General features: G+C 40.1%; 1 protein-coding gene across 2 annotated transcripts in view; it reads left to right on the top strand.

Moving 5' to 3' along the window:
- RARS2 (arginyl-tRNA synthetase 2, mitochondrial) overlaps positions 1 to 25,933 on the top strand; it is a 56,727-nt gene that overhangs the window by 13,533 nt on the left and 17,261 nt on the right. The window contains exons 5-12 of one of the 2 annotated variants that reach the window (XM_048845053.2): positions 465 to 562; positions 2,161 to 2,216; positions 3,881 to 3,964; positions 10,029 to 10,105; positions 16,961 to 17,119; positions 18,175 to 18,281; positions 19,568 to 19,663; positions 20,808 to 20,868. In XM_048845053.2, coding sequence (XP_048701010.2) covers positions 465 to 562; positions 2,161 to 2,216; positions 3,881 to 3,964; positions 10,029 to 10,105; positions 16,961 to 17,119; positions 18,175 to 18,281; positions 19,568 to 19,663; positions 20,808 to 20,868 — 738 coding nt within the window. The remainder of the gene's footprint in view (positions 1 to 464; positions 563 to 2,160; positions 2,217 to 3,880; positions 3,965 to 10,028; positions 10,106 to 16,960; positions 17,120 to 18,174; positions 18,282 to 19,567; positions 19,664 to 20,807; positions 20,869 to 25,933) is intronic. The other variant, XM_048845054.2, reaches the window with a different exon arrangement.

The following is a 25,933-nucleotide window of genomic DNA, read 5'->3' as shown; positions in this document are numbered from 1 at the left end:
TATTTTAGTCAGCCCTCCACAATTTCAAGGGACAAAGTTGCAAAATGCAGGGTGGTGCAAAATGTTGTGGGGTGAGGAGCCCACTAATCCTAGCCTAACCCTACCTCTGCAGTTTCTTCGTTTGCCCTCTAACCTGAGTGACAAATGGTGATATTAGTGGAAATCAGGCTTTTCTGGTTTTCTGATTTTTCACCAAAATCATTGCAGCCTAGAAAATTCCCTGAAATTTTGGAGTTGATGGGATGCAGTTTTCAAAAATTGTTGTGTTACAGACACACAAATCAAAATGCCATGGGGTTTAGTGTGGGGCCTTGCTTTGTCTGGCCAACTATACAGATAACCCTCAGTGAGATTGCTTACATGCATAAAGACTGCAGGATTAAGCTTTTAGGCAATTAGTAAAACATTAAAAAAATTCTTTGTTGATTGCTCTTTTTCCAAACCATTTTTTTCTTGCTTTTTAGACTGTGTTGCAGCAGGTATTTAAAGATGGCTCAGAATATGGAATAAAAAGTGAACTTTTCTCTACGCTTCCCAGAGGAAAGATAGTGATTGAGTTTAGGTGCGTACATGGGTGAAGTCCTTTTAGAAGAATCAATAAAATACCTTATGTTCTTTAATTACAAAGGTGATACTGCTGCATTGTTACATGTATGGTATTCAGCTGCATTAGTACATGGGTAGCTTATTTGCAAATACAACATAAATTGTATTTGTGGCTTTTTTCCTCCTAGAACTGTTAAAGATATCTTCACTATTTAGTTGATAGTTCAAGCCTTGATTTGACCCTCATTAAGAATGTTCTGATTTGGAGGATGATGGTCTTTTTCGTTTTAATTAATTCTGTTATGAAGAAACTAAGGCTGAATTTTCACCCTTTAGCCTCAATTTTTTAGGCTTTAACTGAGCTTCAGTTGTTGTGGGTGCTGTTCCGCACCCACAGTTATTTGCACCTGCAATTTAGATCACTTTGATGCCTACATCCAAGATTTTCAGGAGCAATCAAGCATTTGGATGTCTAAATGTCCTAAATTGCAGGCACAAAACTACTGGTGCAAAATTGTGTCTCCAGTTATTTGTTCCTGAAAAAACAGGTACCTGGTTAAGACTCTTTATTTCAGGATATTTGCACTGTACTCTGGTTTGCTTGCTCACTTGTGCATCTTCCACCATCTGGTTAGGTTGGCAACTGAACAACAATGATATTGTCAGGTCAGAAATAAGTAGTTGGCTTTTTTAAATTTTGGGCTGGATGTTCAGACCCTGGCCTGAGTATTTTTTTCAGGCACAAATAATTGTGAGCACAATTTTGTGTCCACAAAAAATGGACCTTGATCTCTAAAAATCTGGCTCAAAATTATAAAAAGACCTATTTGCCTTATCTTCGCTGTGCTGCGACATGGACAACCTGCCAGCAGAGGAAGCACAAGAGAAGTAGTAAATCAAGGATAGTACTGTACAAGTGTCCAGGAGGAGTAAACTTTAAATGCCCTGAGGTTAATTAACCTAAATGATTCTGACTTACAACTGAGGAAGTAAATGAAACCACTTTGGTTGTTCTCAGCTGGTGCAGGGAGTAGGGAGGAGGTGTTCTGTGGGTTTGAAAATATTTACCAGAGCTCTGCTCTTGTTTGGTTCGACTGAATTTAATTCCTGCAAATAGTAATACTTGATTGCAGTTACTTGGGGTTGGTATTTGAAAGGGAGTATGCCCTGAAGGGCATACATAGTGTGTAGAGCTTTGTATGAAAGCCTTGCAATGGAGTCACATTTACTCCTAGGAAGGGAGGTATTATATAAAAGTAAAGGTCTGTTGTGAAAAATCCCTACTTGCATAATTTTTATATAGTGACAGAGATTGGTGCGAGTACTTTATCTATTTCGTATACAACTTTTCAAATACAATCCTAATTGGGAAGGCAACATGTTTTTTTTTTTATGCCTTGCCTTCTGGAGTAAAATTGGGACCTGGATCCCAGCTCATAATTAGATCAGCCTAGGAATTTTATTGGAAAGGGTGGGAGCTGTGTGTTCCTTTAGCACTTTTCAGGACATGGAAAGAGTGTAGCAACTGTTTGGATGTGTGTTAGGGGAGACAATGATCGGGCAGTTCTATGTTTTGTACAGTGAACAAACGTTAACTGTGGGTATTTATTGCAGTTCACCCAATATTGCCAAAAAGTTTCATGTAGGACACTTGCGGTCCACGATAATAGGTAAGTACACATTTAACTACAGCCTAGAAAATCTTCTGTGTATCCTCTGTGGAGTTCAATAGAAAATCCTATTGAATTTCATTCCTATAGTGGAGAGGCCATGTCTGGCCAACCTTATGTTTAATAAGAACCTGCTACCGATTAAACAGTGAAGGAAGGGAGTAAACAACAAAAACTCAGTCTGTTACAGACAGATTTATTAATGAGCACATTACTTAGTTATAGTACAGTGAGCATTAAATGAGGAAATCCCAAATTAGAGATTTAAAATGGCATCCTAGAAAGACACAGTTAGAAGCCTTTGTTGGTATATTTTAAGTCCTTTTAAGACTAACTTTCATTTCTGGTTTGTCCGGTTGTCTTAGAGGTTGTCTGATATGAGGTTTGTTTATAATACATTAACTACTATATGTCAATATTGCCGTCATGGTGATTATCGGCCCAGTTCTGACCTCAAATACAGGGGATAAAACTCTCGTTGACTCCTGTACATAACTGAATTGTTGTGCGTTAGTTTACCACTCAACATTCCAGTGGCACAAAAGCTATTAAGTGAAATTTTAGCTTCACTGTTTTTTCTCTTTCAGTATTTCCCCATATCTGTGTATGAAGTGCTACTTTACTGACAAGGATAACTAGATGCTGCATCATCTGTTGAGTTAATACTGCGTCCAACCATTCTTTACAATGTCATTGTTAACTAAGTGCTACAAGGTGTCGTAGCTCATCCTTTTCACACCATCTCCTGTGGGGAGGAGCATTCCCCAAAATAACCCTACAGATCACTGTCTACACGGAAGGGACAAAATAAACTGAATAGCATGAATGAATCTAATAGAAAATTATGGTTGGATGCTCTAACACGGTGTCAGGATAAAGGTTCCAGGAGAAAGAGACAGAGCTCTGCAACTGAGTCACTCTGATATCAGACCAGATGGGTCCTTTTATACTCCTGCATCAGAGCTAAAAGGGTTTAAGCCCCTTTAAAGCAGGGGAAACCAGGGGCAGAGACACAGAAGTTAAGCAAGGAAAAATCTTAAGAACAGCCCAGCTCAGGAGAAAGATGTGGTTGAGGGATTTTTTGCATTTTAATTACAGTAATATTAAAAGCAAGCTTTAGGAAGGGGTTAAAAACTGGACCCTGTTTCATGGGTATAATGTATTAGGAGCCGGGTTGGAATGCAGCCTGTTTACGGATACTGTGATGGTTCGAGCACAGCACTGGAAGTCGTGAGTTTTCAGTACTTTTCCTAGCTTTGCCACTAACATGATAGGTGAACTTAGGCAATCACTTAACTTCTTTGTGTCTGTTTGCCTATCTGAAAAATGGGGTGGAGGACTGATACATTCTACGGCAGTGTTGTGAGGATGCACTGAGGCTTGAAAAGCAATTTGTGATGGTCAGCTGAAGAGCACCATATAAACATAAAATATGATGTTTGTTTTCTGTATAACAATGAAAGAATATACAGCGCCTTCCAGTGCGCAAAAACCCCCACAAGACCTGAAAGAATTAACAGTCTAACTGATTCATTTCAGCAAGAAATTTGGTAGAACAGTACATTTTATTGGATTTGTAATGCAGAGTGTATCAAAACAAAACTAGTATTAAGAATGAGAGAACACTTACTGTTTTGAGTAATAATAATAATTTTGATTACCAGGGAATTTTGTAGCAAACCTCAAAGAAGCACTTGGACATCATGTAACAAGAATAAATTACCTTGGAGACTGGGGCATGCAATTTGGTATGTTTATTTTCTCTTTCACAAATAACATTATCTAGGCTTACAACCTCAATTTCTTGCTGCCTCACTGGATTTGGCTATAGCAAAGATTAATAATTGGACAGGCTCATGCTGCTAAAACAAGTTATAGACAATAAGTGAATGGTTAGAGCTGTATATATCCTAATACTGAATTCTTTTGTCATGCAAAACCCTTCATGTCTTTGGGAGTTTTGCTTGTATAGGAACTACAGGAGTCTGAACCCACTGTACTCAGTTTATTTACCTAACACTTGTAGACATAACCATAGAATAAATTTCTTATTTTGTGAAACAGTAGAACAATTTGAATTCGTATTGCACAGTTGCTCTCCTGTCTTGCATTCTGTTTTGTGCCTTTAGCTTATCAAACCCCTTTAGGCCCATGCATACTAATGTACAGAACTGTGCATGGTTGATGATAATTAAAAGTCCCTGTTTGCCAGCACTAAAATCAAACATCTGAGAAATGTTCAAATAGCTGCTATTTAAAAAGTGCTTGAAGAAAGAAGAGGGTAATATCAATATCAATTTTACCCCCACAATTGTAGAAGCAAGGACTGGAAATTATACTGCTCTGGAGTGTAAGATGGGCAAATGTTTATTCTTGCACCAATGACTGCCCTAATGTCTCATATTACATGAGCCACCATGACTGTAAATATTTATTTTATATCATAGGAGACCTGAGATTTATTCCAAGCTTCATCATTTTTTAACCCTGTCAGTCTGAAAGATATCAAACCTTAACTTCACCGTACTTTTGCCCCTCCACTTCCATGCCCTCCAAAAGAGCTATTTGTGATAGTTTTCTAGAGGTTTTAAAAATGTATTAGTATTAACTTTCTGTTACTCTGAGACTGGGTATATTCATGGTAGCTAATACATTCAGACTTTGAAGACAGGTAAAAAAAGAATAGTGCCAACAAAATTTTGGTTTAAAAAACAAAAAGCAGACACAACAATTTTTCTAAAATGTGTGGCATAAATAAAATAGTTGTGTATCGTGGTGCATTTATGTCATTCGATTAGAGCGATTCTTAACTCCCAAAATCATATCAATAAAACTTCTATGCCCCTGCATATTATTGTGTTCAATCTCCTCTATGTAGATGATACATATATTAAATGCCAGCCCTGCACAGTTCTACCTGCCCTCTTGTTTGGGACAAGTATCTTTTAGTTTGGTTGATTAATTGTTTTGGACAGATGAGAAAAATGTTAGTGTATTCATAATCCTCGTGTGGATGGGTGGATGTTTTCACATGACAGTTTTGCAAGGCAACTTAATTGCATTTTTCTGACACTTCAGAGGCAGGTAACAAATATTTTGCTTTTTGTCATGTTATTTCAACCAAGTCTCTCTAGGTCCTGAACCAGTGTCACTGAAGTCAAAAGGGAATTTTGTTATGGACTTCAGTGGGCACAAAACTGAGCCCTGTGGAATTTAATAAGGAGGGATACTTGTATGATGAGTTGCCTTAAAATTAGACTGACTTCATAGTTACATGTTTTATTTTATTTTTATCCCTTTGATATGACTTCATTTTTTTTTTCTTCTTAAAGTGTACACTGCAACAATATTTAAATAGCAAAATAAAATCTGGTTAAGGCTGCTTTTCCCTGCTGTGCTTATCTGCTCTGTTAGAAAAATAGAATATTAGCGTTGTTAGAGACCTCAGGAGGTCATCTAATCCAGTGGTTCGCAAAGCCGGTCTTATGCTTGTTCAGGGAAAGCCCCTGGTGGGCCGGACCGGTTTGTTTACCTGCCGCGTCCGCAGGTTCGGCCGATCACGGCTCCCACTGGCCGCGGTTCGCCGCTTCAGGCCAATGGGGGCTGCGGGAAGGGTGGCCAGGATGTCCCTTGGCCCGCGCCGCTTCCCACAGCCCCCATTGGCCTGGAGCGGCGAACCGCGGCCAGTGGGAGCCGCGATCGGCCGAACCTGCGGACGCGGCAGGTAAACAAACCGGTCCGGCCCACCAGGGGCTTTCCCTGAACAAGTGGCGGACCAGCTTTGAGAACCACTGATCTAATCCAATCCCCTGCTCAAAGCAGGACCAACACCAACTAAATCATCCCAGCCAGGGCTTTGTCAAGCCAGACCTTAAAAACCTCCAAGGATGGAGATTCCACCACCTTCCTAGGTAACTCATTCCAGTACTTCACCACCCTCCTAGTGAAATAGTGTTTCCTAATATCCAACCTAGACCTCCCCCACTGCAACTTGAGACCATTGCTTCTTGTTCTGAGATCTGCCACCATTAAGAACAGCCGAGCTCCATCCTCTTTGGAGCCCCGCTTCGGGTAGTTGAAGGCTGCTATCAAATCCCCCCTCACTCTTCTCTCCTGCAGACTAAACAAGCCCAGTTCCCTCAGCCTCTCCTCATAAGTCATGTGCCCCAGCCCCCTAATCATTTTCTTTGCCCTCCGCTGGACTATCTCCAATTTGTCCACATCCCTTCTGTAGTGGGGGGGGACCAAAGCTGGAAACAATACTCCAGGTGTGACCTCACCCATGCCAAATAGAGGGGAATAATCGCTTCTCTCGATCTGTTGGCAATGCTCCTATTAATACAGCCCAATATGCCGTTGGCCTTCTTGGCAACAAGGGCACATTGCTGACTCTCATCCAGCTTCTCATCCACTGTAATCTCCAGGTCCTTTTCTGCAGAACTGCTGCTTAGCCAGTCGGTCCCCAGCCTGTAGCAGTGCATGGGATTCTTCCTTCCTAAGTGCAGGACTCTGCACTTGTCCTTGCTGAACCTCATCAGATTTCTTTTGGCCCAATCCTCTAATTTGTCTAGGTCTCTCTGGACCCTATCCCTACCCTCCAGCATATCTACCTCTCCCCCCAGCTTAGTGTCATCTGCGAACTTGCTGAGGGTACAATTCATCCCATCATCCAGATCATTAATAAAGATGTTGAACAAAACTGGCCCCGGGACCGACCCCTGGGGCACTCTGCTTGATACCGGCTGCCGACTAGACATCGAGCCATTGATCACTAGCTGTTGAGCCCAACAATCTAGCCAGCTTTCTATCCACCTTATAGTCCATTCATCCAATCCGTACTTCTTTAACTTGCTGGCAAGAATACTGTGGGAGATCATATCAAAAGCTTTGCTAAAGTCAAGATATATCACATCCACTGCTGTCCCCATATCCACAGAGCCAGAGCAAGATAACTTCTTGAAGTAAATAGTTTGATTGCAGAATGGTGCTTTCAAAGAACTTTGAATAGCAGGGATTTTATATATTGCCACATACATCTTGCTGTCAGGAAAGGTAGTTGGAAAGCATATTGTGTACATGCGAACTTTCAATCTAAAGCATAGCTGGTAGGTCATATTTTTGAGCTACTAGTTTTAACTGTCCCCCTTAAAACAGATGTTCTTTTATATTGGCATATTCAGTTCCGATATTTAACAGCTTTTATAAAGGATGTGACCACGGTTCACAAAATTATAGCTTAGGAATTTTATTATAATGGTACTTCCCAGAAGCACCACTGTAGTTAATGAGCTGTCAGCATTTCTATTATAGCCACCATTTACGAGGAGTTTATAACTTAGCCTTCTAAACTGTATCCAGCTGAAACGTGGCAGGCAAGTTCCCAGCCAAGAGGCAACTTTTAAAATATAGACCTGAATTTAAATGGGATTAGCCCTTCTTTTATTTTTCTTTCCAGGATATTGTCTTGCTTCCCTTACTAAACTCCTCCTAGGACCTCCTCTGTGCTTCCAACAGGAAGTGGACAAGACTCTTGAAGTACTTCCTTTATCAGCTGGAGAAGTTATTCCAAAGTGGTACACACCCTCCCTCTTCAGGGATACGTGTACCATCTCCCCAGCAGTCCTAGTCCTTGACAGCTCAGAGGGAATATGGATTTAAAATCCACTCCGACTCTCCTGAATGGCTGCAGAGGCACTTGGACAAGTTCTTTTAATTTAGTGATGAGGAAAGGATTTCAGTTTCTCAGCCTTTGAGGCAATCTTGGGGCAGTTCTAAAGCCTCTCAGGTGATCTAGTTCAAACAGGAATTAATTCAGGGAAGTCCTATGGCCTGTGTTTAAACAGGAGGTCAGACTAGATGATCACAGCATTCTATCTAGCCTTCTAATCTATGAATGTTTGGGAAATTCTAAAACCAACCAGATACATTTAAAGAAATAATCAAGTCATGCAATTTCATGGGTTTGATTCACTCTTGGGTCTGTGGCGACTACACACAACAGAGAGACTAGCTGAGAGTCTTCGGTAACAGGATGTGCTCATAGAAGGAGGTTGCAGCAGTGCAACATGCCTGTAGCCTCTTGGTCTCTCAAGACTGCTACTAAAATGGTTGGTACTGGTGAGGGAGGGAGCATGACCAGGGACCTGGGGGATACGCTGTCACAAGGCAGCCTGTGGAGCCCTGGCTGCAGTTTAAAGCTGTCTTTCTACAGTGGAACAGTCAGGGGGGTGGTAGAGAAAACACCTCGAGTGAATGCCCTTTTGGGTTCTGCCACCCCAGCGACATGTGCTGCAGAGTGTGGACACGCTGAGTAGTTCAGGTTCCTTGCTTTTATTGGGTTCAGGCAGACTCTTCCTGTCGTTCTGAGGTAGAAATTGTTACATTTAAATGCTATTGTGTGTGGGGGGTTAAATAAGCCTACTTTTTTTTGCTTCACGTTCCTTGCAGTATTGTAAGGCCTGTTGGTTATAATCAACTGGGGCTTGAAAAATCCCTTCTCTTTCTCACCACTTGTGGAAAATAGGAAGCTTTCTCTGGAGAATGGGGGGACAAATGCCATCAACTTCTGCAGAATAGAAGAATGCATTTTTTTAAAAAAATGAAGGGTACGGTTCACTGATGCTATGACTGCTCTGCAGCACTAACCCTGACCGAACTGCCTGATTCAGATGGGTTTGCAGCAGTTTTGTGTCACTAGAACAACAGCTGTAGCAGACTCTTGCCCTTGGCCCAAATTTTTACTCTTACGGCTCCAGAGGAAGCTTTCCAAACAAGAAGTGAGCATTGTCCTCATTCTGTAGACAGGAAGCCCCAATGTTTGTGTTGCGGCTCATATTTTTCGTAAGCTGCAGCAGAGTGAAAGCTGACCAGAGTCTAATCGGCTTTCACTGTTACTGTTGGGAATGTTGAAGAAACTGATAGTCTCGTCAATTTCTCTACGCTGCCCCTTGGCAACAGGAGAGGTGGGGCATGGGAGCTATTCACCGGGAAGGAAGACCCAAAACAAAAGTGTAAATAGAGTAGTGGAGATCAGACTCTTGGGGTATGTCTACACTACCCGCTGGATCGGCGGGCAGCAATCAATCCAGTGGGGATCGATTTATCGCGTCTAGTCTAGATGTGATAAATCGACCCCCAAGTGCTCTCCCGTCGACTCCTGTACTCCGCCGCCGCGAGAGGCGCAAGTGGAGTTGATGGGGGAGTGGCAGCGGTCGACTCACCGCGGTGAAGACACCACAGTAAGTCAATCTAAATACTTTAGCTACGTTATTCACATAGCTGAAGTTGCATAACTTAGATCGATTTGCCCCTTCCCCCCTCCCCCCAGTGTAGACCAGGGCTTGGAGTGGTCCAAAGACTGGCGAAGGAGCAGTCATGGCAGCCAGATGACTTTGATGTGAGGAATAGGGCAGCACCTTGTTTCCTGCAGACATAGGGGATTGGTGTGTGGGCTTCAGATTTCAGACAGCTTCTAGCTAAATGCTGATGTGAAAGATGGATCCCTGCAGCAGGTTCCAGGGTTAGGAATTCCAGCAGCTGTGGTGTTGGAAGGGACTTTTCATTAGAAGGATCACCCCTGTCTTTCATACCAGTCTTTGCCTATTATGGTTTTTCAAGCACTGGAATAATCCATTTCTTTTCTGTGTCTGTTGTAGCAGACACAATAATGTTTTAAAAATATTTTGGCGTGTATTACTTTCATTACTTATAATGCTAAGATACAGATTTGGTTGTACGAAGCTTTTAATCGAGATACAATACACACTGATCTGTTTTCTAATGTCCCATTTTAATAATTATTACTTATTCTAGGTTTACTGGGAGCTGGTTTCCAACAGTTTGGCAATGAAGACAAGCTAAAATCCAATCCTTTAGAACACCTCTTTGAGGTAAGTTGATTCAAAAGTTATCAAATAATATTAGCAATATTCTTTCAACATAGTTATTAGCTCTTAGATGTATGAAAGCATATGTCTTTAAAACAAAAAGCTTTAAAACATTTGTTGCTTAAGCTATATTATGCTCCACTAAGCATTTATAGTGCTAAAATACCTTCTATTGTTCTTAAGAACATGAGAACTGCATACTGGGTCAAACCAATGGTCTGTCTAGCCCTGTATCCTGTCTCTGACAGCCAGGACCAGAGTTTCAGGGTAGTGTACACAGAGGACAGTTGGAGTGTTCTATCCCTGTCTTCCCCTCTTGGCTTCTGGCAGTCAGAGGCTTAGGATCACCTCAAGCATGGGGTTATATTCGCTGACCGTCTTGGCTAATTGCCATTGATGGATATATCCTCCATGAACCTATCTAATTCTTTTTTGAACCCAGTTATACTTCTGGCCATCACAACATTCCCTGGCAATGAGTTCCACAAGTTAGTTGTGCGTTGTGTAAAAAAGTACTTCCTCTTGTTTGTATAACACCTGCTGCTTATTAATTTCATTTGATGCCCCCGGGTTTGTGTATTATGGGAAAGGGCAACTAACACTTCTTTAGTCACTTTTTCCACATGGTTTATGATTTTATAGACCTCTGTCACATCCTCCTTAGTCACCTCTTTTCTAAACTGAACAGCCCTAATCTATTTAGTCTCTCCTTGTATGGAAGCCCTTCCAATCCTTTGATCATTTTTGTTGCCTTTTACTGAATCTTTTCCAGTTCCACTATGTCCTTTTTGAGATGGGGCAACCAGGACTGGACACAATATTCAAAATGTGGGTGCACCATGGATTTATAGTGGCATTATGATATTTTCTATCTTAGGAACTATTAGGAAAGGGATAGAAACTAACAGTCTGTTAGTCTTTTTGACCATTGCTGTGCATTGAGCTGAAGTTTTCAGAGAACTATCCGGGGTGACTCCGAGATCTCTTAACTGAGTAGTAACAGCTAATTTATAACCCATCATTCTATATGTATGTTTAGCATTATTGTTTCCACTGTGCATTACTTTGCACTTATCAGTGTTGAGTTTTATCTACTATTTTGATGCCCAGTCACCCAGTTTTGTGAGATCCCCCCTGACTCTTCACAATCACTTTTGGATTTAACTATCTTAAATAATTCTTTAACATCTGCAAACTTTGCCACTTCACTGTTCACTCCCTTTTCCAGATCATTAATGAATATGTTGAACAGCACAGATCCCAGTACAGATCCTTGGAGGTCCCTGCTGTTTACTTCTCTCCATTGTGAAAATTGACCTTTTTATCTGTGTCTGATAATTTTGTTCTTTACTCTAGTTTCTATCAGTTTTGCCAGTACTGAAGTTAGGCTTATTGTCCTGTAATTGCCAGGATTGCCTCTGGAGCCCTTCCTAAAAATCAGTGTTATGTTGGCTACCTTCCAATCATCTGGTACAGCAGCTTGTTTTAGCAATAGGTTACATACTACAGTTAGTAGCTCTGCAATTTCATATTTGAGTTCCTTCAGAACTCTTGTGTGAATACCATCTGCTCCTGGTGACTTATTACTGTTTCATTCATCGGTTTTTCTAACATCTCATCTACTGATCAATCAATTTGGGACAGTACTTCAGATTTGTCACTCAAAAAAGATAGCTCTGATGTGGGTATCTCCCCCACATCCTCTGCAGTGAAGATCAATGCATTTTGCTTCTCTGCAATGGCCTTGTCTTCCCTGAGTGCTCCTTTAGTACCTTGGTTGTCTAGTGGCGACACTGCCTGTTTGGCAGGCTTCCTGCTTCTGATGTACTTAAAAAGATACTTACTGTTAGAACTCTAGCATGTTGCTTCTTGTCAGGAAATGCCTGTGTGCCCCAGGCCAGCATTATTGCCTAGTAGCGAGTGTTCAGGACCACTTTGCCTAGTGGCTACAGTTCACAGCCGTGTCTCCCAATGTGGAGAGTCAAGGGCCGCTGTGCCTAGCGGCTGTATTCCACAGTAGCGTTGCCCCGTGGCGAGAGTTAAGAGCCACTCTGCCTACCAGCTATAGTCCCAACAAGGAGGTAGGATAACTTGGGCCCACCCAATACCAGGTTCTGACCCAGGGCCCGTCAGAGCAGTAGGTCGTATATGTGGCCTAGGGTCTGGTACCTTACTTGTACTCCCTGGGTCGCTTCCTATCCCTGTACCTCCAGCAGTGCCACAGCTCTGTCTTGGGATCCCTCCTGGCTTCCTCCCAGGATCGTCTCCGGAGCCCCTAGTGACAGTGAGTTGTCACTCTCTGCTCCCACGGTCAACGGTCTTCCATCAGCTTGGCTAGGCTTAGTCCCAGCAGCTTCTCAGCAGGAGGCTGCTGCACCCAACTGCTTTCCTCCTCAGTCAGCCCAGACTGAGCTGAGCTGCTCCCTTTTGAGTGCTCCCTACACTGGGAGCACGCCTGGCAAAGGCGAGGGGTGTGGCTTCCAGCTTCCAGACCAGCTCCTTAACCCTCACCTCAGTAGTGTGGGGTTGATACACCTCATCACACTTCTCAAATTCTTTATTGGCCTGCCTTATTATACTTTTACACTTAACTTACCAGAGTTTGTGCACCTTCCTATTATCCTCACGAGGATTTGACTTCCAAAATTTAAAGGATGCCTTTTTGGCTCTGACAGCTTCCATTACTCTGCTATTTAGCTGTGGTGGCTTTTTTTTTTTTTTTTCCTCTGATTAATTGTCTTTTCTGATTTGAGGTATACATTTAGTCTAAGCCTCTATTATGGAGTTTTTAAGTAGTCCCCATGCTGCTTGCAGGCATTTAACCATTGTGACAGTGCCTTTAAATTTCCATCTAACAAGTGTCCTCATTTTTGTGTACTTCCCCTTTTTAAAGTTAAATGTTACAGTGGTGGGGTGTTTTGGTATTATCCCCCATACAAGGATGTTACATTTCATTACAATATGGTCGCTATTACTGAGTGATTTAATTATAGTTACCTCTCAAACCAGATCCTGTGCTCCTCTTAGGACTAAGTCGGGAATTGCCTCTCCCCTTGCAAATTTCAGGACCAGCTGTTCCAAGAAGCAGTCATTTATGGTGTCTAGAAATTTTATCTCTGCATCACGCCCTGAGGTGACAATTACCCAGTCAATTTGAGGATAGTTGAAATCACCCATTATTATTGCACTTTCTGCTTTTGTGGCCTCTCTAAACTCCCCTAGCATTTCAGTCACAGTCACTCTCCTGGTCAGGTGGTTGGTTAGTATTTTCCTACTACTGTACTCTTATTTTTCAAGCATGAAATTTCTATGCATAGAGATTCTATGGTACAGTTTGTTTCAAGTAAGATTTTTACCTTATTTGGCTCCATGCTTTCTTGTAACATGCCACCCACCCACTAGCATGGCCTACTCTGTCATTCTTATATATCTTGTACCCTGCTATTCCCATGGCCCACTGAGTATCTTCAGGTTTCAGGGTAGCAGCCGTATTTAGTCTGTATTCGCAAAAAGAAAAGGAGTACTTGTGGCACCTTAGAGACTAACCAATTTATTTGAGCATAAGCTTTCGTGAGCTACAGCTCAGAAATGAGCTCAGAAATGAGCTGTAGCTCACGAAAGCTTATGCTCAAATAAATTTGTTAGTCTCTAAGGTGCCACAAGTACTCCTTTTCTTTTTGAGTGTCTTCATTCCACCAAGTTTCCCTGATGCCTGTTATATCAATATCCTCATTTAATGCCAGGCACGCTACTTCATCCATCTTAAACTGCTTTAAACTTCTAAATATTCTTTTTATTATTTAATTCACACTAGAAAACATGTAAAGATTACAATGTTTGTTTTAATTACACCTTCAACAGCAATTTTGGGAAGAGGATCTTAAACAAGATCTTTAATCTGAATGCAGTCTACCATGGATGTGTGGTGAGAAGTGATTGTCACCGTGCGCAATTTCAGAATTCTCTCCTGGCTGTGCAAAATGGGCTTATCTTTCTTTATGATTGTAAAAGTGAACTGGATTTAGAACAGCTTCTAGGCAGCTTCCATCAGCAGGGATTCTATTGTGCCCTTGTTGGTGAGGGTTAAAGCTGTCCTCTCCTAGGCGAATGGCCTTCCTGGGACACAGGGGACAAGCTGGTACAGCAGTTTGCATCTCCCTGCACCAGAAGAGAGAGTCTGACCCACTGACTGCACAATGGGCTCTTCAGACACATAAGGATAGATTATTTGGATCAAACAAATCTCCTTGCTGGTTCAGAGCAGATTGTATTTTAGGATTCTGAGTCAGTCCATCCAAACGTGTTCCACATGCAAACTAGTAATTCATTTGATCCTTCTCTCCACCAGTTTATATAGAGAACATTACTATTGATTGCATTGCATGCTATGAGCAGAGAGCCTCACTGAGCCTTTGTAATAAGAATAAATAGTCTGCTGGCTGATTGCATGCATCAGCTATCAGAAATGGCCAAGTATAGATTTAAGGCACTTAGCAGAACAATTCCAATCATTCTGGAGATGGCCAGGCACAAATTTTGAATTGTAAAAAGTTCTGTGCCCCACTCTTTAACGGTAAATATACCAGATGTATACTGCTATTCAACAACGATTCATACATTCTGATATGGAGTTTTGTGTATCACAGAGAATCAGTGATCTAATAAAAAGCTAAACTACACTTCCATCTGTATTGGGCTGAAGATGGCAGCTGCTGCTAAAGCTGACATTCTGGTACACTAACCAGACATTATGTCATGGAATGATGGTTTCAAGTAAATCTAGTTACTGGCTCAGACATAAGGTGTGTTTGAGTATTTCAGTGCATTCCACCCAGCTGTGTATTATGTGCACAGAAATATGTACCGTTTATACAATAGAGTAATGGTTCTGGCTTCCAAGCCATTCACCTCCTTTGACTTTTAACAATCTGCATATATTTTCTCTTTCCCCTTGGGCTCCCTCAGTACAATTGATAAATAGCTCTAAGTACATGATATAGGAGTTGAAGGATTAACTTCAAGGTCCAGCCATTAGGAGACAACCTAGTCTAGAACATAATGCTTCCATGATCTTTACTATTTAGTTTGAATTTCTCTCAATCAACAGAAATGGTGGCACTTTTTCTTTCTTTGCAAGTTTCCAAATAATTTGGTATGTGGTTTGTACTGATACCCTGTAGGATTTACACACTAGGCAATGAGGTTTCTTATATACAATTGAGTTTTATTATTCAAAATTAAACTATTTGAATCTGGCACAAGATAGGCATTGTAACGTTAAGATATCTTTGCTTGCTCCTTCTTTTCCTTGATTTGATTAATGAATTAAATATTTAGGCTTATGGTGAGATGGCCCCAAATCACCTTCAGCATTCACAGAGAGAAACATTCAGTGCAGGTGTGATGATTTCTAATGAAGTAGGTTTTTTATTAAACCAAAACACAATTTCACAAATACCCACAATCTTTGACTGCTGTAACTGTTTAAGTATGCCTCTGATTTATATCTGCTATTGATGCAAGTTTGTATTATATTGTACTGTGTTGCCTTTCTGATATGTATAGAAATGCTATATATGATACATTGGATTGGTTTTCCCTGCTGTTATTTAAAAGGAAAAACACATTGGGAAGATTTTTGTGTAATTAAGCGTCTAAGTGAGAATCCCCTCTAGTCATAGTTGTACCTTAAATTATGGTTGGGCGTCAGATGTGGGTAGCCATTCATAGCTGCAGTTATTGTTTGCTTTATAAAATCATCTGCAAGGAGGGAAAAACTGAATGTGTTCAGTTACTGTCTTTTCATAGAAAGGGTTAAATCTTCTCCGAGCTTAAATTCCATTGTCTGTGGCTAGGTCGTAGAAACCTTAATCTGCTCTCAAATTTGAGGCTTGTTGGTAATACTGTCTGGTTAATTCAGTATCTCTGAAATTCAAAACCCATAAAGGGAAGGGGAAAAGTTCAAGAATGTTTAGTTGATGAGAGCACGTTTTACAGGCTGAGACCACTACAGCAGGATATTTTGGCTAAACTCATGGAATTAGTCAAACAGGACTCTCGTAAATTGGAGAGTTAGTGTCTCACTAATGTTGCAATAATTCAGTGGCCTAGCAGGATTAATTTATAAAACCTGTCAAAGTGGGGCAGTATTCCATCAATGCTGACCTGTATGGGTCAAAATATAAAATTAATGGTCATGGTAAATTTATTTTTAAAGGGCATTTTTATAATTTTGCTTTCAAAACTTTGCCTCTCATTTTCTAAATGCTAAATGCAAAAAAAAAAAAAAAAAAAAATCACTCTGAACTGAATCTACTTCTGGCCTTTAACAACTAAAGGAATACAGTGTCCAACCAGAGGAGCCAACGTCTATATACGCTAGTAATGTTGAATGCAACAAACTCTTCTAGCAAATTAACATATGGGCTCCCTCAAACAGCATGCCAAGCTTTTCCTTTGGGGTTTAACTGACGTGTGCCAATGATGTGATCTACAACATGAAATGCATCCTGGTTTAAGACTCTATCATTGATTCCTTTACATACAAATGAATTCTTCCATATTCTGTTGCTTTGGGTGCTTCAAGATTGGGATAGTATGAGAAGCAGTATCAGAAGAAAGAGCAACAGAAGTAGCAGTTGTGGGATTACAATCTGGATTTTGGGAAAAACTAATAGTTCCCACAGCTGGTCTAAACTGTGCAGTCTGGCCAATATTCTAACTATTAAAAATAAGCTGTGTGTTCCTAATCTCACTCTCCTGTGCCGTTCTTGTAGACCTTCCTGTGTTTTTGACTTTTATTTTCCTTTGAGGGGAAGATTGTATTTATTGTACATTTTCCATGCCATTGTATTTTAGGTATACGTACAAGTTAACAAAGCAGCAGCAGAAGATGAAAACATAAAGAAGCTGGCACAGGATTTCTTTAGAAAACTGGAGGCACGTGATGAGCAAATACTGTCAATGTGGCAACATTTTAGAGACTTCAGTATTGAAGAGTATGTCCGGATTTACAAGGTGCAAACCATCAGCTGTTGTCTCTGTGCAGTCCTAGGATAGTCTCCTTTCGTCCACTGTTCCATCACACCAATAACTGACATCTGCATAGCACTTTTTCATCTCTGAAACTCCCTCAGCTCATCACAAACTAAATACGTACTCTGCTGAAATTCAGTCACCCCTGGAGTGGAAGGAGCCATCAGGAGCTCAGCCATTTCACCTTTTTACAGTATGCTTTACAAGAGTAGGGAAAGGGAAAACCTTTCCAAATATGCTGGGGCAAACACCTTTCTCTTACCAAAAGTGCCATGGTTTATTTAATATCCAGGCAGAGCACAGTAAATCTTAGTTGCGAAGATCTTAGACAGATTTGTTTCGTGAAATCCATATAACTAGACATTGGACTTTCCGTTCTCAGTTTCACAGAATCCAAAAGAAGAGTGCTGAGCGACAAAGCAAATTTATGCCTATTTAATACATCTTTAATAAATTCCAATCCACTAAATTAAAAGTTTCCATGTCATAAATGTATTGGTAAATTGCTTGTTTTAGCTTAGATTAATCTAACTTTATTATACAGAACAGCAAACATTGCAGACTCAGTTGATCATGAGAAATTACAATAACTGGAAGTTACAGTAATCAGTACAAAAGCTGTCTGCAGATAGAGTGCAGTTAAAGTGAAGTCCTCTTTCACACACTGACACTGAATTAAAACCAGTTGCCATTATTTTTTGGGAGAAACTTGTATTTTATTTTCATTTATAATAAATATTTATGAAAGAACCTATCCCAGGCTCTAGGCAAGTGCCTTTGCTGTGAATTAAAATAAAATAGCAGCTGTTCCTCACCCCACAACCAAAATGTAATGAACCAGAGATTAAATTAAAACCCAGCATTCCTTCCTTTTGACAACAAATACTAGCTGTTCTTGATAAAAATCCATCGTCACTCTTCCCATCTGGATGGCCTACAGCACAGACCCATCATCTGACTTATAGCAAATGTAAAGACTTGAAGAAAGTGTAAGTCTCACCCTAACAGTTTTCCTTTCTGTTCCTGGAAACTTTCAGCGTCTAGGTGTGCATTTTGATGAATATTCTGGAGAATCATTTTATCAAGAGAAGTCCCAGGAAGTTCTAAAGATGTTGGACGCTAGAGGACTCCTTCAGAAAACAATGTATGAAAGGTTATTTTGTTTTCATTATAACAGTTATGATTTTTTTAACTCTTTGCTATTGTCATATTTCATATATAAAAGGTGTGGTGGGGATATATATATATATATATAATGCTGCTCAATAGTTGTGGGTTTTTTTCCCCTTATACAAGTACTTTCAGTATAATATCATGTGGAAGAACCTAATCTTCCTCTTCCTTCTAGCTAATGGAAAAGCAGTGGAGTTGCAGCTAAAACTGGGCACAGTAAAAGTTTTTCATATTGGGAAAAATGGTCTTCCAGACTAATTACTTAGTTATATAGCACCATAGTGGTACATGGTACTTAATAAATTGAGTTAGATGTGTCCCTGCCCTGAGGTATTGACAATCTTAACTTATATGGAAAAAACACTCATAAAAGATGAGCCACAAGAGTGAGAGCAGACAATTTTCTGATATCAGCAATGGAAGGAAAGGTGAGAGAGGTGGTTATGAAAGAGAGATCATAGAAGATTACGGTTGGAACACACCTCAGGAGGTCATCTAGTCCAACCCCCTGCTCGAAGCAGGACCAACACCAACTAAATCATCCCAGCCAGGGATTTGTCAAGCCAGACCTTAAAAACCTCCAAGGATGGAGATTCCACCACCTCCCTAGACAACCTATTCCAGTGCTTCACCACCCTCCTAGTGAAATAGTTTTCCCTAATATCCAACATAGACCCCCCCCCACTGCAACTTGAGACCATTGCTCCTTGTTCTGTCACCTGCCACCACTGAGAACAGCCGAGCTCCATCCTCTTTGGAACCCCCCTTCAGGTAGTTGAAGGCTGCTATCAAATCCCCCCTCACTCATCTCTCCTTCAGACTAAATAAGCCCAGTTCCCTCAGCCTCTCCTCGTAAGTCATGTGCCCCAGCCCCCTAATCATTTTCGTTGTCCTCCGCTTGGCCCTCTCTAATTTGTCCACATCCTTTCTGTAGTGGGGGGCCCAAAACTGGATACAGTACTCCAGATGTTGCCTCACCAGTGCCTAACAGAGGGGAATAATCACTTCCCTCAATCTGCTGGCAATGCTCCTATTAATGCAAAGGAGATGTGAAGGAGTAGAGGGAAGATCCTCTGTGCACAAGAGGAATGAGACTGTTCCAAGAATAGCGGGCAGCATGAGGAAAGATTTTTTTTTTTTTTAAATGTATATGTCATCTGGTTCTTTTTCCTGGATTCTGTATTTCAATTCTGGTTTGCAGTTATTTCAAATGATGTTGTGTGGTTGGGGTTTCTTTTGTTTGTTTTTCATTTTCAGCAAAGGAACAAGAGTAGTGGATCTTTCTGAAAAAAGAGACCTCTCATTGTGTTCTACTGTAATGCGTAGTGATGGGACATCTCTTTATATAACAAGGCAAGTGTCTGTCTATGCTACACTTTGGATTTAATTCAGTGGTAAACTCTTGTGTAATTTACATTAGTAGTCTCTTTTAAGGATTTAAACACTGGAAGCTTTTTGTTATAGGAACACTACAAGATACTTACTAGTCAATAATCTGAATAACTGAGGGTTACAGTGACAATATAACTATGGAGAGATAGGTAGTTACTTTAAAAAATGAAGCCTTGTTTTTCTAGATTTATCCTATGAGTCCAATAGGAAATCTACTCTATTTATAAGTCATTTTTTTGGTTCCCACTACCAACTATATAAATAGCCTGAAAACAAAGCTATATTCTTTTTGCTTAACAAATAATTTACCACAACAAAGATTTTAGAAGAACTTGACTAGCAATCTTATTCTTGAAGCGTGATGTAGACTAACATAGTTTGCTCTTCCACATCTTTATTGGCTCTGCAGTGCTGATAGCCTGCTACGTCAGTTGTTACCACCATCCTTCTGGCCCCATCATCATAGTATTTAAATCCTTCCAAAGTATTTTAAAATAGAAATAACAGTCACTTTAGTTCATACCACAGGCTGGCAAAAATCAAACTTTTTTTAGTGTTTGGGATGGGAGGTGTGTGTGTGAAGAACTTCTTGAGAAAAGCTGCATTGAGGAGGTGCTCTGCATTCAGATCTGAGACTGTGGTTAGAGATCATTCTTTTCTCTTGCAGGAGTGAGCTCCATAGTCTATGTCCAGGTCCTCTGAAGGTTCTATCTTCTTTGCTCACAAGATTCCCCCAGTTGTTTGACCATTTCACTGTCTCAGTAGGGACACAGACCAGATTGGTACTGTACAAGAAGTCATTTTTCCTACTTGTTTTTCTGACCATAATCAATGGGCTTAAAAAACAACACTGAATTCTAAAAATATGTAATGAACAAAGACCAGATGCTCACTCTTTTGCATGAAGTATGCATTGGTCCATTTAACCTTGTATCCTCTCTCTGGTAGTGGCTTCAGTACAAGGTGAAAACCCTCCATAATGCACTTGTTCATTTTTACAAACCCTTCCTTTCCACAATGGTAGAGAATTTTCCCAGCAGGCAACCCATTCTAAATAATGAGTTGTATTTAGTTTGATTGAGAGTTTCTCATTTATCTCTTCTAGAGATCTTGCTGCTGCTATAGACCGAATGATGAAATATAACTGTGATACTATGATTTATGTGGTAAGTAATTGTAGATTCACACAACACTTTGAATTTAACTCTCTTAAAAATGCAGGGCCTCTCTTGTTCCCAGAGTGACTGTGGCACATGGTAATTGGCATCGCAATAGACACTTAGAGGACCTCACTGCACAGCAGCTATTCCATAGTGTCACACAATGATTCTCAATCCTTTTTTGGTTCATGACCCACAAAATGGCTGAAAAATCATGTGGGGCTCACCATTTTAAAATGTACTTGTAATTTCCTCAAAAATAGCTTTTACGCAATCAACAGATCATTTTTCAGATAAATATTGTTGTTAAATATTGAATCAAGTTAAAGGTTGATTCTTATAATTGTTAGTGTATGAAAGGATATCAAATATGCTATTAAAGTCATGTTCTAAAATCCATTTACAGAGAAGTTTAAATTAAAGTCCCAATATATTGTCACAAATGTGAATTTTATAGCTTGTTTACAATACATCAGTTGCTCTATTGTTGATTCACTTGGAATTGCACATCAAGAGCCATTTAATCCATCTGGGCATGCAGTTGCAGACTGGGAGCATTTTAACTGTCTGCTGGTTTTTTAACATGACTTCAGCAATATCAGTAATGGATAGTAGGATTAGCTCCTTGTCTGTGTGTAAAACTTCTTAGCTTTAGCATTCTAAAGATACAGCATATGATGCCGTTAAGGTTTTTTCAGAGATAGGGGTAACCTTTTGAAAACCACTTTTTAGTATATGGAGTCAGTTAATGTCCTCTGGGAAGCAAATCTACTGGTTTTTTTGGCATGCTCCTTATGATATGTCTGGAGATGTCTATACAACATGCTTGGTATCATGCTTTCATTAGTCAGTGTAATGTTACATAATACAATGCCTTTGGAAAAATCATTGGAGCCAGTAAATGTAGAACCAAAACCCCAGACCTCTTTAGCTCTTCATTTTCTGGCTCCAAGGAGTTTCCATTAGCTTTTCTTCCCCTCTTGTGACATCGGAATAATGCGTTTTCCACCAATAGCAACATGCTGCATTCCTTGTCACCAAGGAGCAGCATGCCAACAGAGAAGCAATGCTCCAGAAGTTATGGACGTTGTTACTGATGTAGCAGTAGCTGGTGCGTGCAGTTGCTCATCTGTGTTTGCTCCTGTGATTGCCATGAGTTACAAGAAAGCAACAAAGTGGAAATAATGAAACATTTCGCACCAAAAGAGAATGAAAGCTGAAATCGATAATAATGAGATGGACCAGTGCAGAATCAGTTCCCTAATGTAGCCCAAGAAAGAGCAGCAGCCTAAGGATATTAGTAGCCAGTCCCCTCAACTTTTAGTAATTGTTCAGTCCTTATGTCTAACTTTCTTCTTCTCCCTGGCCTAATCCTTATGTACTTGCAACAAAAGCTGGAACCTGAGAGTGTGGCCATTGAAATTACAGTGTCTCAGAGAAGTTAGAAATGGAAAACACCTGCCAGATCACCTAGTCCATCTCTCATCTGTACTCTTCTATAACAACAAATGCATGAATTACTAAGGGTTTTTGATACTACAACTAATACTTCCACTTCTTTCTCTTGTTGTTGGCTGAAATTGGTGCTCATAAAAATAAGTGATTAATAGCTATTGTCAGGCAAACTGCAGGAAGGCCTTGTCCAATCATCCCCACACACCTCTGCCAGTGACCTGACTGGCCCCAGATCTCTCATGAGTAGCACTTCCAATCTCACTGAATTGTACCAAACTGCATGATAGTGTTTTGTAATGTCCATCAAACTCACTGCCTCATGTGGGTCAAGCTGGATTTTACTCTAGGTTATCTGAGGTTAGACTTCCATGAACCTAACCTAGATGATTTTTAGTCTATGTTTGGAGATATTCAATTATTATATACAAATATATTTTGAGTCCCAATGTTTAAAAGCTAGTTGGAATTTACTCAGAGGTCTCTAAATCTTATTTCATGAGATTATAAAGGTTTTGTTTGTTTTTTTTAAAAGAAAATCAAACCAGTTTATTGCTGGTAATTCTGTAAATTACTATATAAATTCATTTATAACAATTGTTTGTTTATCCTACTATTTATTTCATAAGGGCCTGTAAGAGTGTAAAAGCATGACATCCAAAAAGGTATAAAATACTCAAGGTTTATTATAGAGGTGTTGGTAAGGATGCCAAGTTAACGTTCACTGTAGTTCAGTGTTGCACTTAAAGCAGGGATTGAACATCTTTGTTATATGTGAAAAATGTGGCGTATCTTCCCCTGTCAGTTTTCAAATTTCCCATATAGTTAAAATTCACTCCATAGGCTACATTTCAAATTTTTTTTTTTTAAGGATTAATGGTCATTTTTCACTGTTATTCTTCATATTCTCCCCTTCAGCAGAAACCTTAATTTTGTACAGTAGCGTCATCATGCAAAAACCATATAGTTATGATTAAGCAATTTTAGTGTCTGTGGACCAGGATTATATTAAATGAGTCTTTTAAAAATCTTGTTTAATCCCCCTCCCGCCCTCACCTCATGATGTCACCAGAGGGCAGAGTTAGTTATTTGGGTGCCCGAACTATGCATTTCCATATCTTTTAGCCGGTTTGGGATTATTAATTTTTTTTTGGTTTAATGTTAGCTGTGAATTTCTGGGTTTTGAACATTTGATTTTGGAATAGTTACCAGATTGTAGTGTAGTTTACTCTAAGTTACTGATGTAAGTTACTGATATGTATTCTCAACTGTAACTGTGTTTTAACATAGTTTTTGGTTGGAATTTTTATACTATTCTAAACATTTAGACTTGAGACTACTATAAAAACTGTAATTTTATATATTACTCCTGAAACTACATCCTGATTAAAGAAAGGGCACTGTCCAAAATGATGCTTGTAAAATTAGGTCAACCAATGTTGTTTTAGGCCCCAATCCTGCAAATATCTACAGGTGTGCTGCACTATATGTTCTGTGAATAGTTCCAGTGAAGTCAGGGGGTAAATCTTTGAAGGTTTGTGAGTAAACAGCATCATTCCTCCTTGCTGCCTGACTACTCTATTCATATCGTGAAACAAGGTAGATTTAAATATAGGAGAATCATACCTCAGAGACCAGGATTCTTGGATATCTCAATACTTGGCCTGCTGGCAGGAGCTGAGAAAGCTGCACAGCTGGTGTGTGGTAGTGTCAGGAGTAGAATATGAACTCAGTGCTAGCTCTGGAAATTCCTGGCCTAGGCTTGGAAAAAAATAAAGGAGAACAAAAATCATTCAGTTCTTGCAGTAGTGGCCTGTCAAATATGGCCTGGGAGGCTGTAGTTCAGGAGCAAACTAGAATGAACGTGTGGTGGTGAGTCCTGCCATCTTAACTAGGTGAGGGGACCTGCATCCCATGATGCCTGTAGCAAACCTGTTGTTGAGTACAGAGAAAGGCTAATTCCAATGAGAAGTCTGTAACAGTCACAAGAGAGATGAACTGAAAGATGAGGAGAGCAGCAAATGTATATTTAATTTAAAATATTAATATTTGAGAGATGAGCATTATCTGTTAGTATGGAAAAAAATCAAATGCACAATTACAAACTAAACTGTAACGAGGCAGTAGTACTCCTGAAAAGGATGTGGGGGTTACAGTGGATCACTAATTGAATATGATGCAGTTATGAAAAAGGCTAATATTCTGGGGCATATTAACAGGAGTTTCGTATGTAAGACACGGGAGATAATTGTTCTGTTCTACTTGGCACTGGTGAGGCCTCCGCTGGAGTACTGTGTCCAGTTTTGGGCACCACATTTTAGGAAAGATGTTGATAAACAGGAGAGAGTCCAGAGGAGAGCAACAAAAGTAATAAAATGTTTAGAAAACCTGACCTATGAGGAAAGGTTAAAAAAACTGGGCATGTTTAGTCTTGAGAAAAGAAGGCTGAGGTGAGACCTGGTAACTGTCTTCAAATATGATAAGGACATTAAGGGCTGTTCTGAAAAGGACAGTGATTCAATTGTTTTCCGTGTTCTCTGAACTTTCTAACTATTAGGATAGTTAAGTACTGAAATAGGCTTCCAAGGGAGTTTGTGGAATCCCTGTTGTTGGAGGTTTTTAAGAACAAATTACACAGATAACCTTTCAGGTATGGTCTGTGCATGCTTGGTCCTGACTCAGCATGGGGGATTGACTAGATGTCCTCCTGAGGTCCCTTCCAACACTATATTCCTACGATTCTATGATTATACAGCATGTGTGTTTAAAATATATACATTTGTCTCTGGCCCAGTGCCCCAGAAGTGCAGAAATGTCACATAAGATCATAAGAATGACCATACTGGGTGAGACTAAGGGTTCATCTAGCCCAGTATCCTGTCTTCTGGCAATCACCAGTGTCAGATGCCTCAGAGGGAACAAACAGAACAGGGTAATTTCAAGTGATCCAGTCCTAGCTTCTGGCATTTGGAGGCTTAGGGACAGTCAGAGCATGGGGCTGCACCTCTGACCATCTTGGCTAATAGCCATTGAGGGACCTATCCTCCATGAACTTATCTAGTTATCTTCTGAACCCTGTTATACTGTTGGCCTTCACATCATCCCTTGGCAATAAGTTCCACAGGTTGACTGTGTTGTGTGAAGAAGTACTTGTTTATGTTTGTTTTAAGCCTGCTGCCTATTAATTTCATGTGGTGACCCCTGGTTTGTGTGTTATGTGAAAGGATAAATAACACTTCCTTCTTGACTTTCTCTGCACCATTTGATTTTATAGACCTCTGTCATATCCCCGTTTAGTCATCTTTTTTCTAAAATGAACAGTCCCAGTCTTTTTAATCTCTCCTCATATAGAAGCTCTTCTGTACCCTTAAATCATTTTTGTTGTCCTTCCCTGTATCTTTTCTAGTTCTAACATATCTTTTTTGAGATGGGGTGGCCAGAACTGCACACAGTATTCAAGGTGCGAGTGTGCCATGGATTTATATAGTGGCATTATGATATTTTCTTCTTTCTGTCTTTTTCCTAAGTGGTTCCTAACATTGTTAGCTTTTTTGACTGCTGCTGCTGTTGCACATTGAGCAGATGTTTTCAGAGGACTATCGACAATGACTCCAAGATC

The sequence above is a fragment of the Caretta caretta genome, chromosome 3 (genome assembly GCF_965140235.1).
Source record: "Caretta caretta isolate rCarCar2 chromosome 3, rCarCar1.hap1, whole genome shotgun sequence".
Lineage (NCBI taxonomy): Eukaryota > Metazoa > Chordata > Testudines > Cheloniidae > Caretta > Caretta caretta.
The sequence above is the reverse complement of the archived record's forward strand: the minus strand, read 5'-3'. Positions and strand labels throughout refer to the sequence as shown.